The 13,680-nt window shown below is 34.1% G+C and overlaps 3 protein-coding genes, 4 non-coding genes and 1 pseudogene across 8 annotated transcripts; 6 read left to right on the plus strand and 2 right to left on the minus strand.

The window, feature by feature from the left end:
• Window positions 1-11: 11 nt before the first annotated feature.
• srx-135 (7TM GPCR serpentine receptor class x (Srx) domain-containing protein) lies at window positions 12-2,208 on the plus strand. The gene is made up of 7 exons (NM_074035.4): window positions 12-151; window positions 286-526; window positions 873-1,025; window positions 1,076-1,239; window positions 1,435-1,500; window positions 1,821-1,951; window positions 2,001-2,208. Exons 1-7 carry the CDS (start codon window positions 107-109, stop codon window positions 2,125-2,127), a joined length of 927 nt encoding a protein of 308 aa, NP_506436.3. The 5' UTR covers window positions 12-106; the 3' UTR covers window positions 2,128-2,208.
• A 1,402-nt stretch (window positions 2,209-3,610) lies between these two features.
• On the plus strand, window positions 3,611-5,005 carry srx-137 (7TM GPCR serpentine receptor class x (Srx) domain-containing protein; the record flags this gene model as incomplete). The annotated part of the gene is made up of 5 exons (NM_074036.2): window positions 3,611-3,655; window positions 3,705-4,098; window positions 4,246-4,409; window positions 4,535-4,731; window positions 4,787-5,005. 5 exons carry the CDS (start codon window positions 3,611-3,613, stop codon window positions 4,914-4,916), a joined length of 930 nt encoding a protein of 309 aa, NP_506437.1. The 3' UTR covers window positions 4,917-5,005.
• F09F3.16 lies at window positions 4,532-4,677 on the minus strand. Its single transcript, NR_069922.1, has one exon. It is a non-coding gene; the product is annotated as an Unclassified non-coding RNA F09F3.16 (non-coding RNA).
• A 2,491-nt stretch (window positions 5,006-7,496) lies between the features above and the next one.
• Window positions 7,497-9,408, plus strand: nhr-175 (Nuclear Hormone Receptor family). Its single transcript, NM_074037.3, has 4 exons — window positions 7,497-7,749; window positions 8,287-8,803; window positions 8,862-8,974; window positions 9,023-9,408. The coding sequence occupies exons 1-4, from the start codon at window positions 7,512-7,514 to the stop codon at window positions 9,277-9,279; spliced, it is 1,125 nt and encodes a 374-aa protein (NP_506438.2). The 5' UTR covers window positions 7,497-7,511; the 3' UTR covers window positions 9,280-9,408.
• On the minus strand, window positions 8,281-8,385 carry F09F3.15. The gene has a single exon (NR_069923.1). It is a non-coding gene; the product is annotated as an Unclassified non-coding RNA F09F3.15 (non-coding RNA).
• Window positions 9,409-9,677: 269 nt separating the features above from the next.
• On the plus strand, window positions 9,678-9,730 carry F09F3.14. The gene has a single exon (NR_069924.1). It is a non-coding gene; the product is annotated as an Unclassified non-coding RNA F09F3.14 (non-coding RNA).
• A 28-nt stretch (window positions 9,731-9,758) lies between these two features.
• On the plus strand, window positions 9,759-9,904 carry F09F3.17. Its single transcript, NR_069925.1, has one exon. It is a non-coding gene; the product is annotated as an Unclassified non-coding RNA F09F3.17 (non-coding RNA).
• A 789-nt stretch (window positions 9,905-10,693) lies between these two features.
• Window positions 10,694-13,335, plus strand: F09F3.8 (annotated as a pseudogene). Its single transcript has 8 exons — window positions 10,694-10,783; window positions 10,870-11,300; window positions 11,347-11,627; window positions 11,702-11,895; window positions 11,939-12,612; window positions 12,670-12,804; window positions 12,849-13,037; window positions 13,097-13,335. Coding segments are annotated over exons 1-8 (2,233 nt in total).
• The last annotated feature ends 345 nt before the right edge of the window (window positions 13,336-13,680 follow it).

Here is a 13,680-nt window from a genome sequence, read left to right on the forward strand (position 1 = left end):
AGTTGTCCAGAATGATATTTCATCTGGCTCGTTTATTGACTCACAATTTATGACGGAAGAAAATTTGGTTCCAGACCAACTTCTTTTTATTCCGGAATCAAAGTTGATGTCGGTCATATTTCACGTTATTGCAGTTGTTTCTATGTTTACGGTAAGTTTTGAAAGTATAAAGTAAAAAGGTTATCAAAAAAAAAACCACGAAAGGGGCTCAGAAACTTGGTCTGTCAGCCATCTAACTGTATTACGAAATTACATAGAATTTTCGTACCCAATTCCAAATTCCAGATCAGTGCAATGGGTCTCGCAGTGAACACATATCTTTTTCAAAAATTTTCCAACAAAGCAGGTAGAGCAAGTGCTTTTCATAAGCTGTGCCTTGTCAAAACGATTCCAAATGCAATTGTGTGTGCATCATTTCTCATATGGGTTGTACCTTTGTCAATATTTCAGCCAGATTACGAAAATATTCCAAGAATACTGAATGTATTTGTTGGTCAAACTGCCGGGTTTGGCGCATATGTCACAGGTGAGTTTTTAGTCTCAGAATTGGAATACAAAATAACTAAAATCCTCTATTAAACAATAGACATGTATTAGCGACAAAATGAGTTTTTAAAAAACGGGGAATGAACTCATAAATCACACAAAACAATGTCGTGATTGTCTTTTTTGTGCCCTAAACTATAGAATAATTTTGTTTTGATGGCTAAAACTATAGTCTTTAAAATCTGAAACATACGCATACTCATACTCAGCTTGTCTATTAAAAATAATGTTGATCAAATCAACTAGAAAACAATGATTCAAACTAACTTCTGTATAAAATGTACGAAGTCTTCTTCTACTTTAAAATTAATTCCATAATTTTTCAGGACCAATACTGGAGCTATTCATGTCTTTGAATAGATTTGCAGCATTGTACTTTGCAACTAGACACCTACGTATAAGCGACTTTCCAATAACAGGAATTGCTATAATTGGAGCCTTTGCAGTAGCTATTCTGTACACATGCCTAGGCTTTAGACGTGAGTCATTACCATCGGAAAGTTACAGTAATAAATTTAATTATATTTAGCAAATTGCGGATTTGTGTTCTATCCGGCTACATTTACTTGGGATAAAGAGTACACACCCTGTGCAACTGGGATGTCTTCATTAATATTTTATTCAGTGGTTGCTATTGCCACGTGGACCAATTGTTTGAATGTAGCCACAGCATTCAAGTTGTCCATTGGAAAAGTGAGCTTTTGATTATTTGTTTTTTATTAGTTCAAGATGAGCGATTTTTACGAATGAGTTGTTCAAATTCATTACGAACTTGGGTATAATGATGTACATATTTACAAAAATATGCATCATTTCTAAAACATAGATTAAAATTTCAAAAGATCAGACTTATTTGAATTAAAATGTAACAACTGAGTGAAGTTTTAGGTTGCTGGAATGAATCAAGCCGATGCACATCGACGGAAAAAGAAGTTGATTTTGATGTTCACACAAGTAAGTTTATATCAGGCTTTACAGACAATTAAGACGCACATCTTTACAAAAGTCGAAGACCCGAAAAAAAATTAGCTTTTTCATGAGATAACTGGAGAAAGTCGAAAAATGTGTTTAATTTTTTTTCAGAGTTTTTAAATTCAAACACAATGTTTTCTATATTTAGTTTCTGAAAACTTTACACAAACAATATTAGCAATATCAGATAATAACAAAAAAAGGAGAAAATCTTTATTCCAATGAGCTCACAATCACAGACAGAACCGTTGACCACGAATTTGCTCGCTTCACTTGCATCCAAATTATCGTTTCTTTTTCAGAGTGTCATTCAAGACTGTCTTCACGTGATAGATCTCATCAACAGCATCTTCATATTCAAACTAAGCGATGCTCTTTGGTTTCAGTTCATTTTTCTTTCAATATCGTTTCTTCTTATTCATGCACTCGACGGGTAATCAAGCGTGGAGCAGCGTATTTAGACACAAAACTCTTTATTTCAGTTTTGTGATGCTCTATTTTCACCCTGAAGTTCATCCCAACTTTCTGAGAGGAAAGACGTCATCAAAGATAGCTACAATTGCAACGCCTACTTTTTTGGGAGATAGGAAAATTACAACTGTTGAATAATTATTCTCATTTTCAAATTTTTTTCGCTAGAACTTAATAATTTTATGTGATTGTTATTTGCGTGAATCCGGGTGAAATACAATACTCACATCAGTTCAATACAAATGTTCTAAATTTTTTACAGCTGTTAAGTCTCAAAGAATGTTAAAGTGTTGGAATTGTCTGTAAGACTGAAAAAGATTACTCAGTTTAATACCATGTATGATGTGGCATCTTTGCAAGACCCTAAAGGTGTTAATGTATAACATAACAAATCTAATTGTGCCGCGATTTTTATTGATAAACAAAAAATCAAAGCCCCATATTTTTAAAGATGCAGGTGAATTTTGAATAATGTTTACTGTTTTTGCTGAATTTTAAATGTCATAGATTGACAAACCACTATATGATCGAAATTTAATATAAAAACCGGAGAAAAACGAAAACAGATCTTGTTCTGATCTGGATGAAGAGATCTCGAAAATGTTCTGAAAGCGTGAAATAATTGAAACAAGCATGGGTGGTCATTTGGATTAATATACGATTATGTAGGTATTTTTTGTTACGGCTTACAAATGTGCTGTTATTGCGTCATTTTTATTAATTTCAGAAGTTTTCTTAGAAGTTTCACTTTTTTCAGAAGATGCATATGTATTCTTTTGGTTTTTCTTTGTAACATCACTTTTTGTTAACCTGAGAATTCTAATGCAAAAATTCTCACTTCAAGCATTTCTCAAAGTTTGTTTGAGACTTGAACACCACAATCTATGTACTCAGTTGTTTTTTATAGGTTTGTATGGCACGAGCGCAGAAGAAAATTTGAAATATTTGCAAAAAAAAACGTTGAAATTTAATTTTAAGTTTGTAATTCAAAAAAATGAAAAATTATTTTTTAAGTGGATAAGAGAAAACTAATTGCAGAAATCTAGTACGAAAACTGCAAAATTTAACGTGTTTTTGTTGTGATGCATAATAGGATTTCGTTTCAATTAAAGCTTCGCATTAAATGCCAAAAACTTTTAGCAAATACTTGAATAATTCATTAGACCAATAAATCTTCGTATAGTCGAGATTATTGTGAATGCCACACTGCATTCCATTAGTTTTCATGAAATTTTTCGGTTTTATTCATTTTCGTCATAAACAACAATAAAGATCACACATATTTTAAGTCTAAACTAATGTTTCACATTTTATAAATCTTAAGAGACAATTTCGAAGCTACCTTGATTTAATCTTTGATAGCCCTAACTTCTAGCCATTCACAAAACCTCTTCCCTTTTTGTGTCCGGAAAACTTAATTCATTTTCGTTGTGACTTCCCACGATTGTTTGACAACAAAGTTCTATGAGATGTCTATTCTCTAATAATTTTCCCAGAATCCAGACAATTTAAGAATCACAGATTTCATGATTAGTCTACTTCTTTGTTTTTGCTCCAACTAATCCTTGTGCTCATAACTGTAAATTCCGAAAATCATATACAATTCAGAAAAAAAAACACAATGGCGGATCTTTTCACTATTATTGCTGTAATTTCAATGGTTATTGTAAGTATAAATTCCAATAAATGTTAGAATCCAAATTTCTTACTTTCAGACAAGTTTCATCGGTGTGCTGGTTAGTGTCTACATATTCTTGAAATTTGCCAGGAAGCCTGGAGAATTCAGTGATTTCCACAAATTTTGCCTTATAAAGACTATCCCCGATATCTTCGTTTGTGGAGCATTTCTGTTTTGGGTTGCTCCAGTGACAGCTCTTTCTCTTACTTATGCAAAAGTTCCATATCTTCCAAATGTTTTTATCGGACAGATTGCAAGTGGTGGTGCATATATTTTGGGCGCGAGTATTCAAATGTGTATGGCAGCAAATCGGTTTTTTGTAATTTATTTCCCATTTCGTCAGCATAAGTCAAAAAGATCTTATGTGACATATTTTGCAATTGCTGTATGTCTTGGACTAGCAATTACCTATACTTTGCTAGGTTTAAGAAGTAAGTTAGTACACATCGAATTTCAGTAAGCTTCTTCTTTGGAGCTTTTGGATTTAGATTTAACCATTTTAATCCAATCGGAAATTAATAACACATAAATTTGGCAATGTTAATTTGTACCGTAAAATTACATTCATACGATTTCAGAACTGTGCGCCTACGTCTATGACCCCGAGATATTTTCATGGAGAGTTGAAGAATCCACATGTGCTGATCAAATGACAACTCTTATTTTCTGGTCAATCATTGTCCTCGCTGTCACCTCTAACAGTTTTAATGTACTTACTGCTATCAAGTTCCTGTGTACTCAGGTATGTAGTTTCATGAGAAAACTTGAAGTGATTCAGGATTTAGCTCACTCAGTGTGAGAAGCAACACTTTGGTTTTCGATCGCTCTAATTTTTCCCATGTCGATTCACATAGTCCATATTTATAGAGTTCCGGAATGCGACAAGCTGATGCTGCCCGAAGAAGAAAGAAGCGTCTATGGCTCTTTGTGCAATGTGTCATACAGGACTGTCTGCATCTGACAGACCTAATAAACAGTATTTTTATATTCGAGCTCAGCGACAAAGTCTGGTTCCGTTATATCTTTCTGTGCTACTCGTTTCTTGCAATACACGCCGCGGATGGGTGAGTTTTGCTCATGATCTTTCAAAATTTGACTAATGTGATAAAATTATTTCAGAATAGTCATGCTTTACTTTAACCCGGAAGTTCAACCAAAGTGGTTCCGGCAGATAACAAATGGCCGTCATTCGTCTAGAACTGGAGTCGTTGTTGTCTCCTCACATCATTCCATGAATGCAGCTAAATAAATGCTCACGTGATTTTGCTTACTGAAGAAAATTATAATAATTGTAGAGGTTTTGGAAATTTCAGGAAATTTAATAAAGTTCGAGAAAGTTTAGAAGAATTTGGAAACTACTGCAAGTTTCAGGAGAAATTCAAAACTGGGAGGCTATGGAAAACTGTAAACATCTTAAAATTGAGAATTTACAACAAGTTGGGAAGGTTCTGAACAAATTTCGAATTTCAAATATCCGAGAAAGTATTGGAAACTTCCGAAAAGTAGAAAAAATCTAGTGGGCTCTACATAAAGTTTCCAAAAATACCGGAAAACGTTTCTAAAATATAGATTCTACATGAATATTCAATTAATTAAAACCATACAAGACCAAGCCTTTCTAAAAAAAAGTTATGTGTAGAAATGGGCATCGGTTGTGATTTTTTCAAGTTTCTGCATGATATTTTAATAATTGGTAATTTAAGCCAAAAAAAAAAGCAAACTTGCACATTTATTATCTTGACTTTTGTATAAACATTGATTAAAAAACAAACAGTCACTTAAACAAACCTGTTCTAATTATGAGACAAATTCCTCTGGCACAGCAAAGATTTTTATGAGAGATTAAGTCACGGTTCAAGCTAGGTACATGTTTAAACTACGCGGAAGAAAGCGAATATTTTCAGAAGAAATCTATCAAAAAGTTTTCCGAAAATAATTTTATCTAGACTCACGTAATTTGTGTATTTGTAATATTAAACATTACCAATGGATATTATGCATAGTGTATAAATTTCTGAATACCAAATGTTGACAGAAATCAAAAAGAAAGATTATCAAAGAATCCTTGAAAATTCAATATAGGCGAGTTATTGAAAAATTACGATCCTCGTATCAGCAATGTGATCCTTCCGCTTTTATCCAATTTATTATTTCATCTTCGCTTCTTGCATACCGTTTCATCCCTTCGTATGTTACTATCTTCCTCGTGAATCGCCAGAAATAGGTGGAAAATGCGAATAAATCGGAGAAGTACCTAGTTTGGTCACCGTTTCCCAGATTCTGCATGTCATTAATATCACAACAGTCCATCTCTTGAATTAGAACACGCAAAGGGACTGTCGGGCGGTTGTGTGGATATTAGGTTGGACACTCGGGATGATTTATCATTACTACAAGGTCCAAACAGACCAATCAGAAAATAATGTTGACCTTTTTCAACTGGATCAGAGCTTTCAATTAATGCACCAAAAGGCTGAATGAAAGCTAATAGGAAATGTAATACTATTTTCCAATAGTAAACTTTGAATTCAAGAAGTTATTACTCACAAAACCACCACCGCATCTGTAAGATGTTTTATAAGTGCAAGAAAAAAGATGACCCTGTAAGTTATAAGGCTATTTATGAAGACTTTTGCGTTTCTGATAGATGTTTGATAGATATGGCAGGTTTTTGAAGGACAATATATATTCTGGAAAAAACTCATTTGCACTGAAAACCAAGTAAATTGGGTCATTCAATTTTTATATTTCTAAACTTAACATTGTTATTTTAATAACTCCAGAAACGTTCAATTTTTTAGCCCGACTCACGGTAGAACATCAGTTCCAATGTCCTTCAGTATTAACCGGAGATTCTGAAAAAGATATTTGTCGCAGCGCTCTTTATTTTCCATCTGCGCACCGGAGTGACACTCACCTGAAGGTATAGGTCATTTTGGACGGCTTTCTTCCTTTTTTAGGCGTCGCTTTGTTTCACATCAACGAATATTTTATTTAAAACTTGTAATTGACAATATCAACCAACATTTTATCATTCTGACTTCTAAGACCAACTTCTTGGAGAAAATGAAACTTCCTTATAACAATAATACATTTTTATTAATAGTGTAGTAGGGAAGTTTGGGTAATTTCTCACTATCAGTTAGACTCAAAGTATCTTTAAAAACCAAACTTCATAATGAAACGGCTCTAAGTTATTTGAACAATTTATTGACGGTTAAAATTTGGAAAACTTTTCAATGTCGCAGCGGCCGGGATTTAGTTTTTTGTAATTTAAAAGAAGATAATTATAATTATTTAACAATTTCATTTAATAAATAATTTCCAGCTGCTGCAATACGGAAAAGTTGGCAAATTTTTAAGATCTTATCGCGTTCCGGGGCTTCTTGTTTATGTTTTTTTCTCGTTTTCCAGATTTGAGTTGCGCCCTCGTGGAATATAATTTTGTTTTTATTCGAGCTTTCTTTTTTTTTTAACATCAAATGCCATTTGTCCCGGTTTGCAAGAATTTTATTTTAATGTTAACTTTGTTTAAAACGATTATCTTTGATGTGTCTTTGAATTTCTTATCTCTGAAAATTGGCTTTGAACACTTGGCCCTTGTAAGCTGAGTTCGATCTACACACAAATACATGCGAAGGGCGCTACAATCCGCCTTCAAAAGTATGCACGCGGAGATGAGATCAGTGCAGATAATGATCTAAGCCCATCTTCCTCACGTCCGTTCAACCCATTTCCTATTTGTTAAGTCCATTCTTCCTTCACCTTCCTGTTTTCTCTTAAATTAGTCTTCTGAACATATCGTAAATATTCGATAAATATTTTCAGTTCATTTTAAGAATTGATGATTGTTGTGTCACGAGTTGAAAAAACTGGAATTGCCTATAGTTACCCTCCATCGACACCATCACCAGAATGGTTTCCAGAATTGTCTGAAAATTGTGCAGTTTGTGGAGATCGGGTGCATAGTGTTCGTCTTGGATCGCCGGCATGTTTGGGATGTATTGTGTTTTTTCGCAGAGCAATCATCAATGTATCGAAGTACAAATGTTTGAAAGATGGAGATTGTTTGATCAATTACGGTAAGTTTAAAGCCAACAGCCTCGGCTAGGTGGAAACTCTGGCAATAAGTTTACCTAAATATTAAAAGTGGAGCATCATCACTGAAGATTTAGTCTACATACATTTATAATAGTCCATCGTGACCGATATTTTTGCCGCTTGAACTTTTATAACCACAATTAACTGACTATTTTAAATTATGACTGTATTTTAATCACTTTTTTCTGCCTGTAAATAGAAAATTTAATTCTTTTTTTGAAAAGTATGATGTTTGAACGTTTTATCCACTGACGATACTACATCTTTAAATGCAATTTTTGTTGCATGAATTCATTTAAATTATAAAAAAAAAAGAAACACCATATCTATGCAATTCTAAAAAATCAAAAGTTATGACGTCCATCATATGACACCAACAAAACACAACAATTTGTTATAGTGTAGGTATTTAAATGTCACAATATCGAAATCAGAACGATACAAAAAATTCTGATACATTGTGTCTTTTGACACCAACATTTTTCCTCCAGCTCATTTCTAATTCTTTTCTGTTTCAGAATTCCGGTCATCTTGCCGAGCTTGTCGTCTTCAAAAGTGCTTACAAGTTGGAATGAAGCAGTCGGCAGTTAAAAGACGAGATTGCCTTGGACCAAGAAAAGTAACACCACCAACAGCTGCATCTACTCCTCCTGTTGTTCAGCGGAAGCCAGAATCTTATATCATTCAGAATTTAGTCAAAATTCAAGATCGTCATTTTGAAGAACATCGAGATCAAAGTGTTTCTGAATTTCGAAGAGCAACAGTATCTGATGTGAACAAAGTGTTAAAATGGAGTATAAATAATGCAATTGAATGGGCATCCCAGTTCAGCCCATTCCAATTAATTATGAATGAAGATCAAAAATGTGTAATTTCCGAATATGGTTTCGCATTTTTGGTCGTTGATCAAGCATTCCGAACAATTTCTGAAACACCGAATGGATGCTGGTATCTGCAAAATGGAACTTATCTGAACTCAGATTATCTTTATGGTCTAACTGATGAAGCTGCTAAATTCAGTAATTCTTCTATTAGGTTTGTTATTTTTATTTTTACTATAATCGAAGACTGTAAATTAAAACATTCTTTTCAGAAAACATTCTGAATTTGTAAAATCCCTTGAAAAAACTATTAAAATTCCATTCGAAATCATGGACATCGACACATTCGAGATTGCAGCTTTGAAAAGTTTACTTCTAGTTTCTCGTAAGTTCAAAAATAATGTATTTTTCAAACCTATTTACATAATTCCAGCTTCATTCCCCAAATGGACTATTTTTGCTGATTATCAAGAAAAAATGGTGTCGCTCAAAAATAAGTGCTTAAACGAACTTATGGAATACTTGCAATTAAACTATCCGGACACTTTTATGGAACGATATGGACAACTGATTCTGCTCTTGGGAAATATTCGGTGTGCTGTAAAATTGGTATATAACCAAACAAAAGTGTCTGATTTGTTCAACGCCTACAAGTTTGATCTATACGTTCGAAGTTTCATTTTAACATGATGATTTTGTATTTTTCGTAAATGATTGTACAATATTTATTTCCATCTGCCCATTTAAGATCTCAAGTTTTTTCAATAATGCTTTAACTGTTTCAAATAAATTCATTGAAAAATTAACAACGAAAATTTATAATTTTAATGAGCTTTCATTTTGATAACAAGACTACTTTTTTTCATAATCAGTACGGCAGAGTCAGCGGGAATTAGACTTGAAACTCGTTCATAATCATGGCGCGACATATTAGATCTCATTAGCAATCCTACGGTACACCCATACCTTTACAGTTTCAGTATTTTATGTGAATATATCGACAAATGTGAGCTTTGAAATATGTCACTTATGACAGCGGACAGAAAAATGGTTCAACTTTTATCATACTGCTTTCTAGGGCTCATAATGCCACACACACACACACACACACACACACACACACACACACACACACACACACACACACACACACACACACACACACACACACACACACACACACACACACACACACACACACACACACACACACACACACACACACACACACACACACACACACACACACACACACACACACACACACACACACACACACACACACACACACACACACACACACACACACACACAAGACTACCTACGCCTGCATCGGGCATTTGCACCTGCCTAATGTCAAAATACGCTTCAAAAACAGTTGTCATGTTTCAAATTCAGCGATAAGTGGCGGAACCCAGAAAACGTTGAGTTTCTAACAATATGTAAAGACATCCACAGTTAAGACTGGAGGCGTGGTTGTGTTCTCCCCTAAATACTTGTTGGTTAGAGTTAAAGCCGAAACCCTAAAAATGTTATTTGTATCTTAATTTTTAAAGTAGGATTATATAATTAAAAAAGTATTTAACATTGCTTCCAATCATTAGCAAACGAATTTAAGTAGATCGTGTTTCGGCCTTTCACCTCTGTTTTGCAGGGTTTTCGGCAATTCGTCTGCAGACTACGGTACAGATTTCGATCTTCTCCGCAAAAATCCAGTAGTCCAGCAGACGTTGCGTGTGTTCTGAACTTGGTGGTATTTTGACAATATCCGTTCTGAAAATAAATTTCCTCACACTGTGAGATTTGTTTGTCTTAAATTTAAATTATCAGTTTCTGAAAATATTAACCTCAAAAGTTTCGTCATTTTCACCGGAAATTTATTCAGAGTCACTTTTGTCATACATTATTCAAAATGCACACAATAACAAAATAATTGCTCTTTGGGTGCTACAAAGGTACAATAAACACAAGTGGGTACAAGAGAAATAGACAAAAAAGACAACCGAACAACAAACGCTATATAACAGAAGATGGGAAGATGTTAAACTTTGTCCTTTTGTTTCCTCTATTTTATAACAACTGACTAATATTTTTGAGAAACACAATGGATTCAAATAAGAAACAAATTGAATGGCCGTACCCGAAAATTGATCACTTTCCGGGAAGAATTGAACGATTTTCATATAGAACTTATGTAAGTTTTAAAAATATTTTTGAACAGAATATGTAGATAAAAATCCACATTAAATAAATTTGTGTCAATCATTTGTAAATTTTCAGAACTGGTTTGAAAATCGTATTTGGCCAATCAGACCAATTCCATTCTTGGGTATTGTTACAACTGCTACTGCAGTGGCTATCAACTAAGCCATGGCTATCAACTAAGAAACTTTAGCCTCCCAGACATTCAGCAGAATTTTCAAATAATTGCCAAGCCTCTTGCAATTTCAATTGGATCTGTGTACACTTCCGTATTCCTTCTTCGCCATTTTCTAAAATATTTTTATTTTTCATACAAAGGATATTTGAAAGAAAACCCCAAGAAACCATCATTCCTAACAATTTTATGGGGAATTGTGAGGAAAGTAGTCCTTACAGTTGCTTCTCCTCAACTATCGTCTTGTGATCGATTACTTTCAAATCTTCCACTTCCGGCTCTGAAAGATACGGGGACCAGATATGTGGATTCAATGCAATTTATTTTATCTGAGGTTTGTTTAAAAATTTTGTTTATTCATAAATGTATTCTAATATCAGGAAGATCACAGATAACTGGTCAAGACATCAAACCAATTTCTGGCCGGAGAGGGACGAAAACTACAAAGATATGCATGGGCCTGGCACAAATGTAACGAAAATTACCTCACATCTTTTTGGGAAAAATACATATATTTGGCGGGAAGGTATGCTCTACCTATCAATAGTAGCATTGGATATTGTGTCATGTATGGAGATAATGAACTCACTCAAGTCTTCCAAGTTGCCAGGGTATTGCATATTGAGTCACTTGCTAATTTGTCATTGGACAGGCAACAGCTGTAAGTTTTTGAAAACTAAGATTCATCAGTTCATTAGGGAATAAATGAAACTTCCGTCAATTTTGGGTTTTCAGGTAGGAAAAGGTCTCTTGTCTACTAGACATTACCGAAATATTAACAACGGATGTAGGATACCTGGAAAGGATATTGATCATTTCCAATGGAATCCACCGAGCAAGCATGTACTTCTGATACACAAAGGTACTTGGTACAAAGTGGATACTTTTGATCAACAGGGTAAACTGTACAGTGTTGATAATTTGGCAAAGTGGGTATGAAACGTTTTAATTCATCTGGTGTATTGTTTTTAGAATTGTCTCGGAATTGATGCATAGAGAGGACAAATCTGAGGGATTCCTTTCCAGAATTGGAAGTCTTACAGCAGATCGTCGTACTGAATGGAGTATTAATCGAGACAAATTCTTCCTGAATAACAAGAAAAACAAGGAGCTATTGGAAATCATTGAGCTCAGCTCAGTTTGTTCTAGCAATTGATGGCGCAAATAATTGGGGTGTTGAATCAACTGAGCAATTGTCTAAATACACTAAGGATATGTTTGCTGGAGATGGTACCAATCGATGGTTTGATAAAACAATGAATTTCGCAATTGACGAGACGGGAAGAGGTGGAGATACAGGAGAACATTCACCTGGTGATGGTGCAGAAATGGGGCATATGTGTGAAAACTTATTGAATATTGACAAACAAATCTTGCAGTCCCCGAGCAAAGAAGAACAATTGGAGATTGCGACTGTCGCTGAGCAAGATTTGAAATCATTGAAATTGGCAGTAAAACTTGATTTTGAAGTAGTTGATGAAATGGAATCGGAAATTGAAAGACGCTATGAAGCTCACATAAAAGCTTTTAATGATGTTCATATGAATTCCATGGTGTTTTTGGATTTTGGAAAAGGAAAATTAAAGAAATGTGGAATTTCTCCAGATGGATTTGTGCAAATGGCTATTCAATTGGCTTATTACAAGGTAAACACTATTTTTTGTTCTCTGTTTTTCTAATTAAAAGTATATTTCAAATTGAAGGACCAAGGAAAATTTGCTCAAACCTACGAATCAGGATCGATTCGATTCTATGCAAATACACGAACAGAAACTTTGAGACCAGTAACCAAGGCTTCATGCGAGTTTGTAAAGGCAATGTTGAATGATGAATTGGATGTAAGCCTATTTATTGGAGAAAAATAAATAAAATTGACTTTCAGAAAGTTTCACGCCGGAAATTGTTGAAAGAAGCATGCGAGCTGCATGTGAATAACCGTAAAGAAATTATGCTAGGAAAAGGATTTGATCGTCGTCTATTTGTATTGTGTGTTCTTGCTAAAGGACTGGGGTACGAAAGCCCGTTCCTAGATTTTTATCAGAACTAAAAATGGCTTATCAGTACTAGTAATGTATGTTTACTTATTTTATGAACTTATTTGATTTATGCATCATGAGACGCAATTTTCAGGCTCCCACTATGACGAATACAATCGATGAAGATTCCTCAAGAAACAATATTATTCTTGGTGGATCATTTGGAGCGGTTGCTCAAGATGGATATGGAATTTGCTATCGATTCGGTGGAAATCAAGCAATTCCTCTTCATATCACTTCATATCATTCTTCTGATGCCACAGATTCTGATAGATTTGGGAATTATTTAAAAGAAGCTTTTCATAGTTTGGTGGATTTATTTGAAAAATAATTTACTTTCCTACAAAGTTATTTGAAAAATAAATATTTTTTCGAATTGGAAAATAGAAAAAGGCACATATTAAAAAAATAATTCATTACCAAGAAAATAATCCCAAGTTTTGTTCAGATTTTGGAACAAGGCCTAAGTCCATTAAAAAGTTTTATCTGCTGAACTTAAAACCAATATGAAGGTAAAGGAAGGAAGTATGAGAACATTTTTAGATCGTTTTTTCGGGTTTGGCTCTATTTGTTGTGTTACTTAGTCTAATCATAAGCTTTGAAAGATTCATATAGAAAGGAGGCAGGTTTTTAGATCTTGTTTCAGTAAAAATTAAGATCAATGCCAGTTTTTTTTGG

Source organism: Caenorhabditis elegans, chromosome V, assembly GCF_000002985.6.
Source record: "Caenorhabditis elegans chromosome V".
Classification (NCBI taxonomy): Eukaryota; Metazoa; Nematoda; class Chromadorea; order Rhabditida; family Rhabditidae; genus Caenorhabditis; species Caenorhabditis elegans.

What these genes read in the sequence shown, in the direction of transcription:
- srx-135 (NM_074035.4), top strand. Translation starts at nt 107, where the DNA reads ATGTCGGTCATATTTCACGTTATTGCAGTTGTTTCTATGTTTACG. An exon ending in TGATTTTGATGTTCACACAA is followed by an intron (nt 1,501 to 1,820) that starts GTAAGTTTATAT and finishes TTTCTTTTTCAG; the next exon opens with AGTGTCATTCAAGACTGTCT. An exon ending in CTTATTCATGCACTCGACGG is followed by an intron (nt 1,952 to 2,000) that starts GTAATCAAGCGT and finishes TCTTTATTTCAG; the next exon opens with TTTTGTGATGCTCTATTTTC.
- nhr-175 (NM_074037.3), top strand. Translation starts at nt 7,512, where the DNA reads ATGATTGTTGTGTCACGAGTTGAAAAAACTGGAATTGCCTATAGTTAC. An exon ending in AGATTGTTTGATCAATTACG is followed by an intron (nt 7,750 to 8,286) that starts GTAAGTTTAAAG and finishes TTTCTGTTTCAG; the next exon opens with AATTCCGGTCATCTTGCCGA. An exon ending in AAGTTTACTTCTAGTTTCTC is followed by an intron (nt 8,975 to 9,022) that starts GTAAGTTCAAAA and finishes ACATAATTCCAG; the next exon opens with CTTCATTCCCCAAATGGACT.